General features: G+C 46.1%; 2 protein-coding genes across 4 annotated transcripts; one reads left to right on the forward strand and one right to left on the reverse strand.

Moving 5' to 3' along the window:
• On the forward strand, window positions 1,402-6,936 carry LOC110432047 (tubby-like F-box protein 6). Of its 3 annotated transcripts, none has more exons than XM_021452022.1 (7): window positions 1,402-1,969; window positions 2,055-2,495; window positions 4,218-4,305; window positions 4,388-4,517; window positions 4,946-5,125; window positions 5,389-5,852; window positions 6,455-6,936. In XM_021452022.1, exons 2-6 carry the CDS (start codon window positions 2,157-2,159, stop codon window positions 5,849-5,851), a joined length of 1,200 nt encoding a protein of 399 aa, XP_021307697.1. In that variant the 5' UTR covers window positions 1,402-1,969; window positions 2,055-2,156; the 3' UTR covers window position 5,852; window positions 6,455-6,936. The 3 variants fall into 3 exon arrangements, with proteins under 3 accessions (XP_021307697.1, XP_021307695.1, XP_021307696.1); XM_021452020.1 differs by having other exon boundaries at window positions 1,405-1,969; window positions 5,389-5,857; XM_021452021.1 differs by having other exon boundaries at window positions 1,405-1,969; window positions 2,080-2,495; window positions 5,389-5,857.
• LOC8082292 (inactive beta-amylase 9) lies at window positions 7,213-9,450 on the reverse strand. Its single transcript, XM_002467815.2, has 2 exons — window positions 8,494-9,450; window positions 7,213-8,379 (listed from the first exon to the last, which is right to left on the reverse strand). The coding sequence occupies exons 1-2, from the start codon at window positions 9,205-9,207 to the stop codon at window positions 7,504-7,506; spliced, it is 1,590 nt and encodes a 529-aa protein (XP_002467860.1). The 5' UTR covers window positions 9,208-9,450; the 3' UTR covers window positions 7,213-7,503.

The following is a 19,250-nucleotide window of genomic DNA, read 5'->3' on the forward strand; positions in this document are numbered from 1 at the left end:
GTGAGATGAATCTTTTGAGTCTAGTTACTCCGTGGTTGGACAATATTTGTCAAATAAAAACGAAAGTGCTACAGTAATCAAAAACCAAAATTTTTACGAACTAAACAATTCCTGAGCACCACCAACATATATAGCTTCAGGCATTCAGCAACAGTGAAAGTGAAATTAAACAAAGCATCTAGGGCCTTGTTTAGATACATCTAAAAACCTAAAACTTTACAAGATTTCCCGTCACATCGAATCTTGTGGTACATGCATAAAGTATTAAATATAGATAAAAAGAATAACTAATTACACAGTTTACTTGTAAATCAAAATATGAATTTTTTAAGCCTAGTTACTCCATAATTAGACAATGTTTGTCAAATAAAAACGAAAATACTACAGTGTCAAAATCCAAAAACTTTTTCATCTAAACTAGGCCTAGGAAAGATAACGCAGCGCGTTGTGGTTCTCACCTGACGTCTGATCAGGTGCGTGTGATGCAGGGTGAATGACAGCAACCTCTCACCTGACCAGCAAGCAAATATTTTCTTCTCATCAAGGTACACGGGTGGGGTGATGCAGCAGGTCAGCAACAGTTTCCTCACGCTGCCTGTTCGGGCAAAGGAGGACCCACAAAGATCAAAATCTTTCAAGTTTCTTTTCTTGTGCTTCAATACCACTCTATTGTCTATTGACAACAGGGGAAAGATTGTGGGCACGGGGCAATGCCGCAATGGCAATATGGTGGAGATGATCATGAGGCCTTGTTTAGTTCACTCCTAAAACCAAAAGGTTTTCAAGATTCTCCATCACATCGAATCTTGCGGCACATGCATAAAGTATTAAATATAGACGAAAACAAAAACTAATTACATAGTTTAACTGTAAATCGCGAGACGAATCTTTTAACTCTAGTTAGTCTATGATTGGACAATATTTATCACAAACAAACAAAAGTGCTAGTATTAATCCCGTCTGTCCTTGCCTCCTACTTATGCCTTGTTTAGTTTCAAAAAAATTTGCAAAATTTTTCAGATTTCCTGTCACATCGAATCTTTAGACGCATGCATAGAGTATTAAATATAGACGAAAATAAAAACTAATTGCATAGTTTGGTCGGAATTGATGAGATGAATCTTTTGAGCCTAGTTAGTACATAATTGGACAATATTTATCACAAACAAACGAAAGTGCTACAGTACCTATTTTGCAAAAATTTTTTAACTAAACGAGGCCTAATTCCCTTTACTTTTAGGCAAGGGCAATCAGCTGCAACCATGCGCACACATCTATTAGCGTGCTAACCAGCAATTAATTTATTGGATGAGATCGTCGTCATGTGAAGGAAACGCTCGGTACTCGGTAGGTAGTACATGGATGCCCACCCATCATTTTCAGCCGCCGAGACGCGAGACCCAGACAAAGGCAGCCAGCAGAAAGAGAGGGGAACCCTCTCGTGCTCATCCCATCCCATCAGCTCCCCAATTCCATTTCTCCATCCATGACAGCTTGCCATTTCCCCACCTGTCCCTATGCTACCACCACCTAATAAAAAAAAATCCCAGGCACCTACTCCCCCATTAGGCCATTACAATCTGCGAAAGGCGACTCCTTTCTGATCCTTTTTATCGGAATTCTTTCTTGCTTCCTCCTCTCTTCTCCACAGACCAAGAATCTCTTCACCGGTTATTCGCGGGTCATTTCATTTCAGTCGGTGCCTTTTTTAGGCCAATTGGAGGGAACAGAAGGGTGGTCTGTGTCTCTTTTCTTTACTTGCTGCAAGCGCTTTCGTGGGGAGTTGAATTTGGGCGCCTCTTGCTCCAGGCAGTATTTTATCGAGCAGGATTCTGGTATCCGGTGATTCTTGCTTGTTGCAGGCGCCAAGGCGAGGAATTGGGCCTAGCTCCAGGTCAAATCCGTGCCTTGTTGCGTTAAATAGAAGGATTCCTGGATGGGTAACGCGCTCAAGGCACCATAGCTAAAGGTTGGTTCCTCCTCTGGTTGTGGTGATATATTCGGAATGTTGACGGTATGTATGTGACTTGATTTTCCATAATTGCTGCTCATAGATGTGAGATTTGGTGGTGTCAGCAGAGATTCTTGGTGTGTCAGACTGTCATCCCTGGAACCGGAGTCTGCTGCTGATTTGGTGAGGACAGTGCAGGAGAAACATGTCTTTCAGGAGCCTGATTCAGGACATGAGGGACGAGTTCGGGAGCATCTCGCGGCACAGCCTGCGGTCCCGGTCTCACCGGTCCGCCGGGAACGCGTCGCGGGCGGCGGCCGCGGGGCCGTCGGAGGCGATGGACCAGAGCTGCTGGGCGCAGCTGCCCCCCGAGCTCCTGCGGGAGGTGCTGGTGAGGATCGAGGCGTCGGAGAGCTGGTGGCCAGCGCGCAGGGACGTGGTGTCATGCGCCGGCGTCTGCCGGACCTGGAGGGGCATCATGAAGGAGGCCGTGCGCGTCCCGGAGGTGTCAGGGAAGCTCACGTTCCCCATCTCGCTTAAGCAGGTTTGCGCTTTTCGGCCATCCTCGTTGTACAAATTATTCTATTAGAGCATCTCCAAGGGCTTTGCAAATCAACTTTGCATTGCCCAATTTGCAAAAAAGAGTAGAAAACACCTCTCCAATGGCTTTGCAAATGAAGTTTGCAATTTGGTAAGGTTTGCAAATAGAGGTGGAAACTTTGCATATATGCAAACCTCCTCAAGGCTTTGCATTTGGGATTCGCAAGGAATTCGGTCCGCCACGTAGGCCGCTCGGTCCCCTCGCGCGAAATATTTTGGGCGGCATCGCGGTTGCCCGACTCGGCGCGCCAAAGGACTCCCGCGCGATTTATCTCCCCCCCGCGATCTCCCTCTGCCGCCGCCACGCGACTTCTTCATCGCGCGGCTTCTTCATCGCTCGGCTTCTTCATCGCTCGGCTTCTTCATCGCTCGGCTTCTTCATCGCTCGGCTTCTTCATCGCGCGACAGCTCCCTTCGCCGCCACCACACAACATCTTCATCGCGATCTGGCACTGCGCGCGAAATTTTTTGGCCGGATGGCGCGTGGGAAAAAATTTCGGGAAAGGACTTGATGAGAATGCAAAACGGTTGGAGATCCCCCCCCTTTGGGAACTTTGCAAACTCATTTGCAACTTTGCAAATCCCCTGAAATGCAAAGCTGAGAATGGAAAGCCCTTGGAGATGCTCTTACCATATTGATTCTTGATGATGCTTACTCAGTTAGGTCGTAAGGGCAGGCAATGGTCCAGTCAGCAATTGTATGAATTATTAGTTTTGGTGGTGAAGCGGTTAAGGAAACATCATGCCTTTGTTGAATCATCGCTTGTGCTTCATGAGTGCTCCATCATGCCTTTTCAACCATTCCTTACGTTTTTGGATGCCTGTATACGTGTGCTCTCAAGGAATGGGCAATCTGTTTCACAGGAAGCCAGTGATCATATTATGGGTGGTTTTGAAACATCTGTCACTGAGAAGCTCCTAATGTTGGATGCACAGTATTCCCCCCACCCCCAGCCCCACCCATCCACACAAAAAAGAAGTCTGGGGAGTGGTATGGACCATCAGTTAGGGAGCCATAGGATCAATCAGAAAGATTGGATTAGATTTGGATCGACTAAAGATATGATCTCTTAGGATTAGATTGTGCCTCCCTTAGAAGTTAAGGAATAGCTATATAAAGGGGAGCTCATGTATGAAGAAAGGGAAGAGAAGAACAAACAATCCACAAGCTGACTTTGCTCGGCTATCTTCCTGGCAACGGTTATCAACAAATGAACTAGGGTTGATAGCATGTAGTCAGAAGGATTGGATTCGATTTGGGTCCCTAAAAGACGCCTCATAACAGGGAGGGGCATTGGCCCCCCCTCCGCCCATGTTGGATGGCTACACAAGTCACAATCTTACTTACATGAATTCTGTGCATTGATATTAGGGAGGTTGTTGAGAAAACAAACTTGGTCATAACACGTTATGTATCAAGGACATGTGAACATGTGAAAAATCAGATGATTATGCTAGATGGCCCATTTCCTTGTTATCGCGGTCATTGACAAATTCAGCATTAAAGGCCATTTTAAATGTGTTATATTTTGTTTTTCCATTTCATTAAGAATTCTTCACATTTTGACTTAATAGTACTTGTACAGTTACATTTGCTTATAATTAAAGTTTGAAGACAAACAATTCTGACTTAATAGTACTTGTACTGTTATCTACATGACTTCAGCCTGGCCCAAGGGATGGCACTCTTAAATGTTTCATCAGGAGGAATCGAACTACTCAGACATATTATCTGTATATTGGATTAACAGAAGGTATGTTTTTTTATCTGTCTACTAGAACTACACCCACATAGTATGGATTATATTTACTAAGTTTGGAACAATTCTCTTGCAGCATTGGCTGATGATGGGAAGTTCCTACTTGCTGCACGCAAGTGTCGTAAGCCCACATGCACAGACTACCTAATTTCTCTTGATAAGGTTGATATGTCAAAGGGAAGCAGCACCTATATTGGCAAGCTAAGGTCAGCTTTTGAGATATGATGTTGGAATACGTTAAAGCTATTATTTTTGCTAGCTTTTAATATAATACACATAGCCAATACCCTTACTTATACTACAGGTTTTTTCAGTTAAAGTGTCAACTGTCAACAACATTGTTTTCTTTTTTTTTCCCTTATTTTGCCACATTTCAGTCTGTGGAATATATGAGAACTACTTTTATCTTTTGCCTTGCGCAAATCCCTATTGTGAACTGTTCTTATACATCATGTCAAATAATGCACACTTTGCTGTCAATAATTGTGCTTGCGAAAAATATTAAAGATGTCCATCTTTCTTGCTGCTACACACATCCTCTATATTAGTATGTACTTCAGACGAAATTGCTTGAATTGTTTTCACGGAGCAAGGTATAGCTAAAAGGTCTACTAACAAACTCCCTTTTGAACAGATCAAACTTCCTTGGAACAAAGTTCACTGTCTATGATGCTCATCCACCATATGATGGAGCTGTGGTCTCAAAGAGTCGCTCTGCACGTGTGGTTGGTTTGAACCAGGTCTCCCCTAGAGTTCCGGCTGGGAATTATCCTGTTTCACATATTTCTTACGAGCTGAATGTTCTGGGCTCCAGGTATAGTCATTGACTGTCTTGCTACAACAAATTAAATCTGGACTTTTGTTTTGGTAAACATAGTTGCCTGCCCTTTACTAGAAATAAGCTCTTTATATGTGAATCTTGGGTGCAAAGAATTTGGTGGTGATAATTGCAAATGCATTGGTAGGTCAATGGCCTCACCAGTTAAACTGTTCATGTCTAACAGTTGAAGGAGCTGCTTAGATTTTAGTACATGAGTTGACAACATAACTAACTGTCCTCTTTCTTGCTTGTTGCAGAGGTCCAAGAAGGATGAACTGTGTTATGGATTCCATCCCGGCATCAGCTGTCGAGGAAGGAGGGAAAGCTCCTACACAGACTGAATTTCCACTTAGCAGTCTTGACTCTTTCCCATCAATTCCATTCTTCAGATCTAAATCAGCTCGGATAGACAGTTCAACATCGCAGTCATCCAGATCGGATAGGTTGGTGCTGAAGAACAAGTCTCCTAGGTGGCATGAACAACTGCAGTGTTGGTGCCTGAATTTCCGTGGACGGGTCACTGTTGCTTCTGTTAAAAACTTTCAGTTGGTAGCTTCTGATGACAATGGACCAGGGAACCAAGATAATAACAAGGTCATTCTCCAATTTGGAAAGATTGGAAAAGACTTGTTCACCATGGACTACCGTTATCCAATATCAGCATTTCAAGCTTTTGCAATTTGTCTGAGCAGTTTTGATACAAAAATTGCCTGCGAATGAGGCAAGGTGATTTTTCTCCCTCTATACCCCTTGCTTATATTATGGACACACAGTTGGTCCATAGAGACCATAATATAAGGCGCAACATCCTCCTTTCTTACTTCATACTGAATGTCTAGTTTTCTTTCTCAGTGTCCTTAGTCACTTGCCATTGGTACGTGCTATGGAAGCTGTTAGCAGCTGGTGCTCTTCAAAGTAGTCTTAGTTGCGGAACTCTCTCACCATTACGAAACCTTCACCAAACCTTAGGGATCTCTGACCGTCTTGGGTCTGTGCATATCCTATTGATGTTTTCTGTAGATGTTTTGAGATTCAAAAGCAAATACCCACCATTGCATTTGTCCCTTTAATGATCTCCATTGTACATCTGTTGAGTCATCAATAAAATTCTGTTGAACATGCAATTTCCAATGTTAAAGATGAACTCTCCACAGTTACCATTTCTGAGCATCCTATTAGGCTAAACACATTCATAGCTCATAATTCCCTTTTCCCGTTTGAACTTTGAAGACAGAAAAATAGGTGCAGATTTGCTTGGGCAAGCAAACATTTGCCCTCTCCACCTTTAATTCTAACTATGCTTTTGGCCTCGTCTATCTGCAGAAGCTGGGCAACAATGGCAGATAGCAGGACAGCATACATTATATAGCCTGATGCTGGAGCAGGAGGGCTGGAAACTACCATACCACCAGAAGAAGTGATACAAAATGATTATGAGCTCCGGTGTGAATAGCTGCACTACAAAGTTGGTCCCTGCTTGTTCCGCCGCCTAGTTTATTTTTCCTCTGAATTTCAATATATGCGCATTCTTTGCCGGTGTTGGCAAGTCAAAGTCTATAGTGTGGAGAATGGCTTGTGCTTTGTGTGGCCACTGGCCATCGGTGAGCTGATGAGTTTGTGAGAATAGAGGTTTCCAGTGATAGTGTGATAACAGACGTGATTACGCTGTACGAGTTTTTGAGTTTTAATGTTTAGTCAGTGCTTGGGTTCATGGTGAAAAGACATGCTAAGAGGCTTGTTTCAACTGTTGAACCTGCATTGCGAATTTGCGATAAAACGTTTCGTCCAGTCGACAGTTTTTGATTTTTTTTCCTCTCTCTAAAACCACGTAAATGTACTAGTTTTGGAGTAATATTTTGAACATGAACTAGTATTAAAATATTTAGTTTATTAGATAGGTTATATAGCCACAAGGAGATCATGATTTCCCTTGTTCAACGTAGGCGTTCAGAGGACAATTTCCACCTACCAATATGCAACGCACGCCAACCATATTCTTCGTGCGGACGCCACCACCACAACGCACCCACACCAACGATATGGGCATTCTTGTTGCGCCACCAACATGACAAAACGATATGCCAAAATCATAATCATAAATCACTGGAGCAGAAATATCTCATCTTGTGATCCTTGAGGGAACACCACGATGCACAGTTTTTCAACGCAACAACAACAGGAATGCATCATTATCACGATGAAAAGATATACCAATGGATCAGTACGTACTAATCCTAGTAATATACTATAGCATACACTCCCGCTCTTGGTTCCCACTTCACACTGATAAAAGTATCAGCTCAAATTTATTTACTGCCCAATACTCTTACTACACATCAAGAATACTACGTGACAAATGCCTTCCCTGCGATTCACACGGTCTGAATCTGCACCTCCCTCGTGGCTTCGCCGCGCGGGGCGGCCGCGGCCGCGGACGGCACGGTGAGCCGAGCGCCGCCGTCAGCGCTGCCCGGCAGGTCGTCCTCATGGGCCTCCTCGGGGCACTCCAGCGCGCGCACGAACTGCACGAACAGCGGCCAGTGCGCCGGCGAGAAGAACTCCGCGCCCATCCGCTGGTACGTGAACTGGCACGGCCGGGTGCGCCCGGCGGACAGCCAGACGCCGCCCGCGGCGCCGGCGCCGTCGCGCGCCGCGGCGAGTGGCGCGCTCTCCGCCGCGAGACGCGCGCCGTGCTCCGCGCAGGCGGCCTTGAGCCGGGCCAGGCGATCCTCCGCCGTGGCGTCCGGCTGTGCCTCCACGCCCGACGCGATCACCGCGCACCCGTGCCGCGCGAACATCTCCGCGACCGGGCCGTACCCGCCGTGGAGCCCCGCGGTGGCGTCGACGGGGCTCGGCCCGCGCAGGAGCGGCACCTTGGCGGACAGCGCCACGGGCTTGCCGCCCAACGCCCTGGACGCCGCGGCCAGGACGCGGTCGCCGTGCGCCAGGAGCTCCCCGGCGTACCAGGACAGGAAGAACTCCCCGTAGGCCGACTTCCACGAGCCCCCTGGCTCCCTGAAGAAGGCGGACGACTCCGGCGACTCGTCGTACCGCGGCCCGTCGTGTGGGCCTGACAGGCCCCACAGCGGCTGCCCCGACGACTCGGCGTGACGCTTCAGCCGGGCCAGCATGTACTTGTCGTAGCACTGGAACTCGCCGATGCCGGCGTAGCCACCGGCGCCATGGTTCCCCGGCGGGTATGACGGGAACTGGAGCTCGCCGTTAGGACCCAGGCTGACAGTCACATCCTATACCATGAATAAACCAAGAAAGAAGATTCACTTTCCCCGCAAAAGAAAACAAAAACAAAAAAAGAAGAAGATTTAAATGTGTTTTGCACTTGGATTGGATCACTATCTTACCGTGATTGTTGACCCCAAGAAGTCCTCGAACTCGTCAGCGAAGCTGCGGAAGAAGGCCTCGTAGGCCTGGAGCGGCGACTTGCCGAGGAGCACAGGGAGCTCGTCGACGGCGAAGGATAGGCACCCGACGCGGCGGTGCCCAGACCGGTCCGTGAAGAGGACGTCGGGGTCGGCGTCCGCGGCGTCGGCCACCCACTCGGGGAGCGCGTCGCCGTCGGTGCGGAGCGAGACGCGGAGGTGGAGCCCGGCGTCGCGGACCATGGCGGCGACGGCGCGGTACCCGGCCCACTCGAACCATCCCCCGGCCCCTGGCTGCACGACGGCCCAGGACACCGGCAGCTCCACGCCGTCGACGCCGAGCAGCTTGAGCGCGCGCAGCGCCGCCGAGACGGCCCTGGGGCGGCTCACGCCGCGGCCGTCCGAGACCACCGCGTCCGCGGGGAGGCCCACGAACAGCCTCACCGCCGCGCCCTCCTCTTCCTCGCCCTCCGCCGCCCGCTCGCCGGCGGCCTCGGAGACGAGCGCGCGCACGGGGGCCAGCAGCCTGGTGCTACTACTGGCCCGGACCGCCCGGCTGGCCGCACGCCGCGCCACGCCGAGCCGGACGACGCCGGCTAGGTGCTGCTGTCCGTGTCCTGCCAGCGACGCGTCCCCCACGCACCGCCACCTCGCCGCCGCCGCCGCCGCCGCCTGCTGCATCAGCGCGGCCTCCATCGGCTGCTTCCCTAGTGTCCTGTGCCTACCACGTCAGCTGGTCGGGACGCGTCGGTCGCTGCGCTTTGCACTTTTCTGGTCGGTTCGCTTGAGTGGATGGATGGTAGTAGTACTACTGATTTTTCATCCTAATTTTTGGCGCGCGCGTATTTATGGTCGAGGAGGTGAGGTAAAGCCGAGGGGGCAGGACGCGGGTGCCACGTGGCAGGAGGCCAGCGTGCCGCAAATAATTGCAGCCTTGCAGGAGGTCAGGTGCTCAAGTTTTATCGCCGGGTTTTCCTGCGCCGCTCGCATTTGTCCCTTCACTGACTTGTGGGGCCTATCCGTCCTATCGCGTCGGATCCTGCCGCGCCCGCGCCGCCCAGAGGTTGACGAATCGTCGAATGACGAGGTGGGCGGTGGGTGGGACGGGAGTGGGCAAGGCATGGAAAAGACGAGTGTGGGCCCAGGTGGAGACGACACTCGTCCTCGGAGCGTGGCGCTTGTGGATAAGGGTGGCACGTAGGAACGCGGAGGCGCCACGCCGACGCCCGGCGAGGCCCGGTTCGCGCGGATTGGGGGTACGGGAGTGGGGCGCGTGCCCGCGCGTCGCTGACGCGGCGGGGTGGAACTGGAACGTGGTGTGCCGGGGGTGTGGCTGGGCGGCGCCGGATCGCGTTTGTGGCGGCCAGCGGTTTCGCCGCCGATTTGGGGGGCGCGGATGCGTTTTCCGGTCTTCGTGCGGCTTGCATTGCATCGCATTGCCTTGCATGCGACGGAGGTGGCTTTCCACGCCATGCCTGCGAGCCATGCGAGGCTGGTTTTGGATATCGATCCGGCGCCAAGCGATCTCGGGAATCCATCATGCATGCTGGAAGATGTGGTCGAGGCGTTTCTTTTCTTTTTATGGCAAAAAACTTGAAATGTGCTGTGTTACAAGAAACCGTGTCCAACCTGTAAAGTGTGACATTTTTAGTTTTGCCGTATCGTACTCTTTCTCGAAGCTGTAAATGAATGAGTATTTGTCGACTGCTTGCCGTCGTCCTGGACATCAACGACACCTGTGCCCCCTGTTGTCCAATTAGCATTACTTATGGATGGCTGGACAATCACGAATTACCTGGCACACGAATGCCCGGGTCAGGCACATAACCGGTATCAGGTAGCTTGACGTTCATAGCCGTTGTCCGATGCTGACGAAGGAGAAGACGGAGCCAGGAGCCGATCGTGTCCATGGCTCCGTGGTGACCGTGATCGTCCATGTAGCCTGGCTTCGTGAAAACACACTTGGCTAGGAAGTAGCACTGCGACGCCTCACCCAGGCGGAAGCCCGGTCGACGCCGTGCAGGGTGGGGCAGGACAGGACAGGCCTCGGCCACACCACAGGCAGCGTGGACAACTGAAATGAGAGAGGACGGGAGGAGAGGGGCGGCGAGACGAGCAACAAGTGCGGTAGCATTAGCTGTTCGTGTTCAATGAGATTCCAACACGACAATATCTCAGATAACCAGGCAAACCAAACACGCGGCTTTTCTCCTATTATATCCCTCCAAGCTTGACTAGTCAGGCTTATCTTGCTAGCCAGGCTCTGCTAAGAAACACACCATATGAACATAGAACCTAGCAATGTGTGCTCTTGCAAAACTTGGTGACTTATTTTAACACTTCAATATCAAGAAATATTTTTTTTCCCCCACAAACTTGATAGAAGTTAGAAATTTAACTTAGCACAAGCCAAAGTGAATCATAATGTAGACGTAATCAACTTTAGATCAAATTTATACAGCATACAACATTTCCTGTGCCAAAATAATGCGCATAAAATGTGTAAAATTCCTTCTCAAACTATGAATTACAGAATTGGCTCAAATATGTCCTCTTATCAAAGCAAAATTAAACTAATTTTGAATCACAGAATAACCACAATAAATTATCATAACTGGCAAAAATGATCTATGATTGATAAGACATTGTAACCTCGTGGATCTCTATGCAATTAGCTCTTCATCTCTGAAACACCAGAGATTTAGATTGTGAGAACTGTACCCAAAAAAAAACTGAGGACTACGCTGGTGCAAAATGAAAAGCATTTCTAAATAAGCTTGTAAGATTTACTCTTTCATGGCTGAGGTATTGATTTTTTTTTTTTGAAAAAAAGGCTGAGGTATTGATTAGTAGATAGCTGACTGGTAACAATTTGTAAGGTTCAGAACGATACGTGCAGTAAAAAGTCACTAAACACTCCAATAATAGGAAACACTGTTACTGCTATAAGCCTTTAGTTTCATAAAAGAATACACTATAGCAGTACAAATGATTGCCATGAACGATTCTTTAATCCAGCTATGGTTTAGTTTCCCAAAGACACCGACAATGCTGTAAAAACAATTTATGGAAGATATTCCTAAGTTCAGGCTACCAGATTCATCAGAAACTCTGGGACAGCCAAACTAGGCTGTTCCGGGTGAAACTTGCGTAGTAACGACTAATGATGTTACAAATTATACAAAAAATCTCCATAAATCATATCACTCACTCCGTTGCTCCCGCACATACTCACTCTGAAAAGATATTAGAGCTGCGACATCAGATATGTTCTTGTTCAACTATAAAACCAAACAGATGTTCATTTTTATTAAAAGAGTTCAAACTTCTTATTCATTTATGAAGTTTCATGGATCATTTCATTTAAGGAACAACCTTCCTCTTTAGGAGCAGTAAAAGATTCCTCAAGCATAGGCAAACCTCACCCACTTAAATCCATTTAGTTTTTAGTAAAATGAAATTACAACTATCTAAAAGAAGTCAAACTGCAAGCAGAACAACCATCTTCAATGTTCAATATCAATGCAGCTATTCCAAGATCCAACAGCACATCCTGCCTGACCAGGTAACATATTTGTTTATGCAACACCACACCACGTTTCTATGCAATCTGAACAGATGTGCTACACTATATCATTGCACTAAGAACTGTATAAGTTGGTTTAGACTATTTTCCTACCTATTGATTAGCATTTAGGGTGTTGCTTTAGATAATGTATTTATCAGTGAAACATCATATATAAAATAATTTGCATTGTCATGCTAGTTTAGATTAGTCTTTGCACTTATCAATGAACTGTTATAGAGCTTCTGTCCAGAGTTTTCCAACCTATTAATGAACAGTGGCCTATGTCCAGACAATGTTTAAAATTCTGTTATTCCTCAGATACATCCAATCATAACATAATGAACATGTAGCAAACTACTAAAAAACCCTCCATAAATCACATAATCCCCTGACCCTGCTTCTAATGTTCACAGAATACATATATTAGAACAACATATTAGATAATAGATATGATTTGAATTGTTTCAAAAATATATCTTCTAGAACTTTTAGCTACTTTTAGCTAGCTATAGCACATCTCATGGAGGCAAAACTCAGCAGCTCAGATCAATTACCAAACCAGGAGAGGAGCGACTATCTGGGATGGTTACCTGAGAAGGATGGTTACCTAAGAAGGATGCAAGGCAACAACTTCATGAGAGCTCATGTAGTTCAAATCAGTGGGAGAGCAGCAAGCAGCAGCGGTTCTGATAAGTTGACCTTGTGCTGTTTCACAGGTTAGTGATTATATCCCTGATAAAGTATAGTATTGACTCCTAACTAATCTTAGCCTTTGCGGCCGAACTTATGAGGCATGACCTAAACATGTAGGCTATGTTGCACATGATAAGAAATAGCCTGTTCAGCTGTTCCCATGTGAACTGCACACACATCGAGAAGTTTTCACACATGACCAAAAAGTACAACCACGCTCATAGTAATTGAGCATGTCTATCCATTTGCTTGATCAACCAAGATTCATCAAGGCCATGGCGTGCAATTAGGATTTAGGACCATTAATGCCAAGACTGGCTGCCCAAAGTATTGTTGGAAGAATGAAAGTTGTTAAATATGAGTTTATGGGAAAAGAAAACATTCTTTAGAACAAAATGACTAAATGAGCAATTCATCCGAGTATGCTTGGGCATCCCAACCAAAAAAACAAGGAATCTATGCATCGATATCTACCCAGGTCAGGAATCTTAGATGCATCAAATCCAACTTGATATGTTGGTCCATAGTAACATGATCCAGGTTCCAAGTTGAAATCACTAGAAAAGGCAGGATTGTTAAGGAAAGAGAATCGTAACCATAAGTATGAGAATCATAACCAAAAGTATGACAACAGAATACTTGTCGAAGCACCCATGTCACTCTGAATGGCTCAGATTTGCCCCAGTATCAACACAATATTTATAGAAGCACCATGTACTCCCACCCTCCCTAAATGAACTAAGTAGGCGCATTCATTCAAATATATACAATATACTACACCATCACCACAGCGGCACAGCAGCAATGACAACAATTAGTTGCCAACTGGTTGTTATGGTCAAACATCCTAGTTTGGCAGCAATTTGAGCAAAATAACAAAGCTAACAATTCAGGATGTTGCAAAGTAATAGGGTTGGAGTTGGAGCATCTGATCATCAGACACTGAAGAACAGTTCCAAAAAGGAACATCAACAAACAAGCAACAGAAAAAATGAGAAAAAAACAAAGAAATGTATAAGAACTACCAAACGGATCAATGCTGCACCCTGTACGGCTATAATAGTTGCGATGGCCCAAAGGTAGTAATGGCGAAAACACAATGCCCTCCTAAGTTCAAACTCACCCAGCTCCAACTGGAGTACATGATCTAAACATCTCATGAAATTACTGCAATAAATTCTGGGATGAACAAAGTTAACCGAAAGTATCCGTCATGCAAACCAAGGCCAATTCAAACACTAAGCAGAATCAACGGCAGAAATTAGGAAACATTTCAACCAACAAATCAACAAAATTCAAATGTGAATACATAGTGTTAAGGCAAATGCAACAAAAGGGAAAAAATTGAATACTTATCTTGGACAACAAAACATGAAACAACAGCATATAGGACTTTTCCCTCCCTTCTCTTTCATTTTGTGTGTGTGTGTGTGTGTGTGTGTGTGGGGGGGGGGGGGGGGGGGGGGGCTCACCTTCACCTTTGCTCATTCATTCTTCCATATCCTCGTCATCCCTGATCGCCAGATCAACTTGTTCTGATAAGTGAACCTGCCCTGGTTATCACCATGAAGAATGACACGACCATCCAAGGACAAAGCCACTACCGTTAGAACATAATTGAAAAGGTTTCCAACAGAAGAGGATTCCAGTTTGTTTCCCATAGCAGCCTTTATTGCTCAAAGGCATTTTATGTCAGCCATGGTTGTTGATCATTGCCCGAGATGAGAATAAATTTTATTTTCTTCGTTGTTGAGGGGGCACTTTGGTAGGAACTTATGAGATGGAACTATCTTGGCATATTATTAGTCCCACTAACAATGACCCAGGCCCCAGGTTCAAATCCAGCAGGAAGGCAAGTGAAGAACAACCCCTAGAAACAAACAGAATAGAAGATCCCAGGGACCAGCTCAGAAGAGGCTAGAGTGCAGAAGTTCCCTAATGGAATGTTCAAGCATCATAACCACTCAAGAGTAGTACAAAACAAAAAAGGAAGTCATAACTCATACGGCATTATGATATAAACCATAAAAATCTTTTGTATATGTAAACACCAGAAAAAGGTGAAACATGTCCCACATGTTTGCAGATAGAATGGTGGAAGAGGAGACAAGAGGATGTAGTTTCGGGCCTGTTTGTAACGCAGATTTCCCCATATGCTATCCAGAACACCATGCTGGCAGCCCAATCCACCAACCATAGCCTAAATGAACCCCCCACTCAATTCCCACCCCTTGCTGCTGCCATTGACCCACCGGCGACTGCTCAAGAAGTCAAGAGTCTCCATGCCAATGTGTCATGACACAGAAAGGGAGGCCCTAGAGAAGTGGAGGTCAGTGCCAACAGTGCAGTTGTCATCACCACCATCAGCACCAGACTAGAACCCATTCCTAAGATATCGACTAAGATTGATGTTGTATGCTGAAAAAGAGCTATAGTAGTATAGTAGGGAAGACATAGCAACCAAATTTGCAACTGACAGAATGGGCATAAAGATATATATAAATCTGATTGCTCGTATCTCTGAGGCTAGACCAGGGAGTAAAATGGCTGGAATACACTGTTGAAGCTGCAGATGGACAGGGAGAAAGAGGGATGAACGGGCATACTTCTCAATGCCATCCCAACAGAAAGATTTCCTGTCCAACTCCAATTCCAAAAAAAAAAGAGTCAAGCTCATGGCGATGACAATGAGGCCTGTAAATTCCAAATTCAGCAAACAAAATAGCCATTTATCACTGCTAAAATCTCAGATCTCACTTCCAGACACAGATGCTGCACCAGATAATGCACCTGCTGTTTCCCAAGCACACATCTCGCTAAAGCATCCAGGCAAGGCACCTAAGGTGGTGGCACTGCACAACATTGGAACAAGGCTGGCCATTGCAGATCTACACATGTAGATGACCAGCTCCAAAGATTTTCATAGAACTAGAGCTTTGTCAAACAGGGCCGTAGATCCAACCCCGTTTACACATGGCAATATGGCATCCTCAAACTCTTAAAGCCATGCATACATGTGAAAACAGTGTTACCCTAAACGCTAAATGGTAAACAGTCGGTCACTTGTCATTTAGCCATTATTCGGGCTAAACAAACACTTAAACTAACAAAATAGCCCTCTGAATGGGATAAACAATTGATTAAATGGAAACGGCACACTATCATGTAGTATTTAAACGGTATGTAAACAGGCTAAATAACCATTTAGACAAACAGTGGAAAATTCACACATGCGTGCGTACACAGAAAGGAGGGAGCGAGGTAGGCGAAGGGCTACTGCTGGCTGCTCAACATGCACCTAATGCCAACTTCTGACATCAGCATATAAGCAAATTTTCTTGATTGGAAAACTTTGAAGCGGAGAATAGTTGGCTAGTTGCAAAGATGGAAGAAGAAAAAAAAGAGGGCTCAGCATAACCTTTGCTCAATCATAGAAACCAAGCCCTACCTTCTCTTGCTGCACAATTTACCATCCTAAACCCTAATGTAAGTGGCACTGGTTGTCACACATATCCAAATGACCTTCCTAGGCAGAACCACAAACAAAAAGGGATGATTAAATGTGCTTCAAGAGAATAGAGGGTCAGCTCTAGTTACTCGCAGCTGCTTTGATTGCTCAATAGCATGCAATCAGAAAAGGTAGACATCATCGCCCTTCATCAGCACTCGGTTCACAGGTTCGGGCCCATTTCCATGTCTAACACAGTCACCCTAAGTAAATTTCACTTGCAATGGCCACTGCCCACTGGGTGCTTACACCCAAGCCAGAAAACCATCTCTTTATATCTCATCATCACATATCCTGATCCTATTCACACTGCCTATCCAAATGCCACCAAGGTGGGAGGATGAGGAGCAGAAGGGCTAGGAACATTCGGAGCAACGCACACAGAACCACAGGCACGGATGCAGTAAAGGACATGGTTGTGCACATGTACACATGATATAATCTTCGGAAGGGATCCCAGCTGCTTTTATACTTTCTTTCTCTCTTTACATTTGCATTGGGAACCCTGTCCTACTTATTCCTTTCCACATCCTTCCACCTCCACATTTGCCGATTGGCTCGATTTTCCCAAGTGCACAAAGATTGGCAGTTGAGACAGGGACTTGTTGGGAGTGGGTTTTGGGAAACTCTTGGAGATGCTCTTAGTAAGCATAATACATGTATACACTTCTAATTAGATCGGACCTGAATACAATATCCAAATAGCTTAAGTTAGAGTTTGGGTGCACAGTTTCGCACAGCAGGAAGGGAAGAGAAACCTAGATGCTCATCGCCGACGAAGTGCCCGGTTAACACCTGGCGAAGGGTCCATCGAAGACCCGAGCGCGCGTGCACGCACACACACACACACACACACACACACACACACAGAGAGAGAGAGAGAGAGAGAGAGAGAGAGAGAGAGAGAGAGAGAGCCTGCAAGGTGATCTGGGGAAGAAAAGGCAGGGATGAACAGGACAGGAGCACAGCACAGGCAACAGCAGAGGAAGTAGATCACTACTGCAGCCCCGCCGCTGTTTCTATCCACGGTTCATCCATCCATCAGGAGTACTGAATGAGGGCAGCCCCAGCAGACCAAACCCGACTCGTAAGCCGCGTCAGGCACCACCGGACGGTTCCCAGCCCCGCCAGGGAATGGAATGGCGGCGAGGCAGCACCGTAGTGATGGCAGTGTGAAGAGACGGCCGAAACTGAGAATGGTCCGTGCACGGCCTCGATTTCCGCAAGACAAATTTATTAAGCCTAATTAATCCGTCACTGACACATGTTTAGGGTAGCACCACATCATGGACTAATTAGACTTAAAAGATTTGTCTCGCAAAATAGTTGTAATCTGTGTAATGCTCCATACATGTGTCTAAAGATACCATGAGAGAGAGAGAGAGAGCCCGCAAGGTGAGCTGGGGAAGAAAAGGCAGGGATGAACGGGACATCCAGAGCACAGCACAGCACAGGCAACAGCAGGGGAAGTAGATCACCACTGCAGCCCCGCCGCTGTTTCTATCCACGGTTCATCCATCCATCAGGACTACTGAATGAGGGCAGCAAAATGTGTGCATTTGGTTTTTCTACACAATTTGAATTTAAAGAAAAAAAACACTTCACTTATGGATCCTACTTTGGCAGCAATTCAAGCAAAATAACAAAGCAAACAATTCAGGATGTTGCAAAGTAATAGCTCTATAGCGTTGGGACGTCTGATCATCAGACACTGAAGAACAGTTCCAAACAAGAAAGGAAGGTGAATAGACAGGCGACAAAAAAACATCAGAAAAAAAAAACGTATAGGAACTACCAAAATGGATCAATGCTGCACCTTCCACGGCTATAATAGTTGCGATGGCCTCCTAAGTTCAAACTCATCCAGCTCCAACTGGAGGAGTGCATGATCTCAACATCTCATGAAATTACTGCAATAAATTCTGGGATGAACAAAGTTAACCAAAAATATCCGTCATGCAAACCAAGGACAATGCAAACACTGATAGCAGAATCAACGGCAAAAATTAGGAAACATTTCAACCAACAAATCAAAAAAATTCAAATGGGAACACATAGCATTAAGACAAGCGCAACAAAAGGAAAAAAGATACAACGTCCATCTCTATTCTTATTTTTTCTCTTTTTGTGTGTGTGTTTGGGGGGTTGGGGGGCTCAGCTTCGCCTTTGCTCATTCATTCAACCATATCCTCATCATCTCTGATCACCAGATCAACTTGTTCTCATAAATGAACCTGCCCTGGTTATCACCCATGAAGAATGGCATGACCATCCAAGGACAAAGCCACTACCGTTAGAACATAATTGAAAAGGTTTCCAAGAGAAAGAAGAGGATTCCAGTTTGGTTCCCATAGCAGCCTTGATTGCTCAAGGCGCTTATGTCAGCCATGGTTGTTGATCATTGCCCGAGATGAGAATAATTTGTACTTTCTTCATTCTTGAGGGGCACTTTGGTACGAACTTATGAGATGGAACTAACTTGGCATATTATTAGTCCCACTAACAATGACTCAGGTCCCAGGTTCAAATCCAGCAGGAAGGAAAGTGAAGAACAAACAGAATAGAAGATCCCAGGGACCAGCTCAGAAGATAGTGCATAAGTTCTATAATGGAAAGTTCAATCATCATAGCCATTGAAGAGTAGTACAAGACAAAAAAGGAAGTGACAACACACAAGGCATCATGATTCATGATATAAACCATAAAAATCTTTTGTATAGGTAAACACCAGAAATAAGTGAAATATGTCCCACATGTTTGCAGAAAGAATTGTGGGAGAGGAGACAAGAGGATGTAGTTTCAGGCCTCTTTGGAACGCAGATTTCCCCATGTGTTCTCCAAACCACCACCCCATCAGCACCAGACTAGAACCCATTCCTAGTGGCGCCGCAAGCAACGGCAAGGGAAGGAGATCACCAATTGCGCCGCCGCCGTTTCTATGCATGGTCTATCCATCAATCTATCTATACA

The sequence above is a fragment of the Sorghum bicolor genome, chromosome 1, assembly GCF_000003195.3.
Source record: "Sorghum bicolor cultivar BTx623 chromosome 1, Sorghum_bicolor_NCBIv3, whole genome shotgun sequence".
NCBI classification, from domain to species: Eukaryota; Viridiplantae; Streptophyta; class Magnoliopsida; order Poales; family Poaceae; genus Sorghum; species Sorghum bicolor.

Bases quoted from the DNA above. Each gene is read 5' to 3' on its own strand.
- LOC110432047 (XM_021452022.1), top strand. From the start codon at position 2,157: ATGTCTTTCAGGAGCCTGATTCAGGACATGAGGGACGAGTTCGGGAGC. The intron at 4,306-4,387 runs GTATGTTTTTTT...ATTCTCTTGCAG, and splicing joins GTATATTGGATTAACAGAAG to CATTGGCTGATGATGGGAAG. The intron at 5,126-5,388 runs GTATAGTCATTG...TGCTTGTTGCAG, and splicing joins CTGAATGTTCTGGGCTCCAG to AGGTCCAAGAAGGATGAACT.
- LOC8082292 (XM_002467815.2), bottom strand. From the start codon at position 9,207: ATGGAGGCCGCGCTGATGCAGCAGGCGGCGGCGGCGGCGGCGGCGAGG. The intron at 8,380-8,493 runs GTAAGATAGTGA...TTCATGGTATAG, and splicing joins TCTTGGGGTCAACAATCACG to GATGTGACTGTCAGCCTGGG.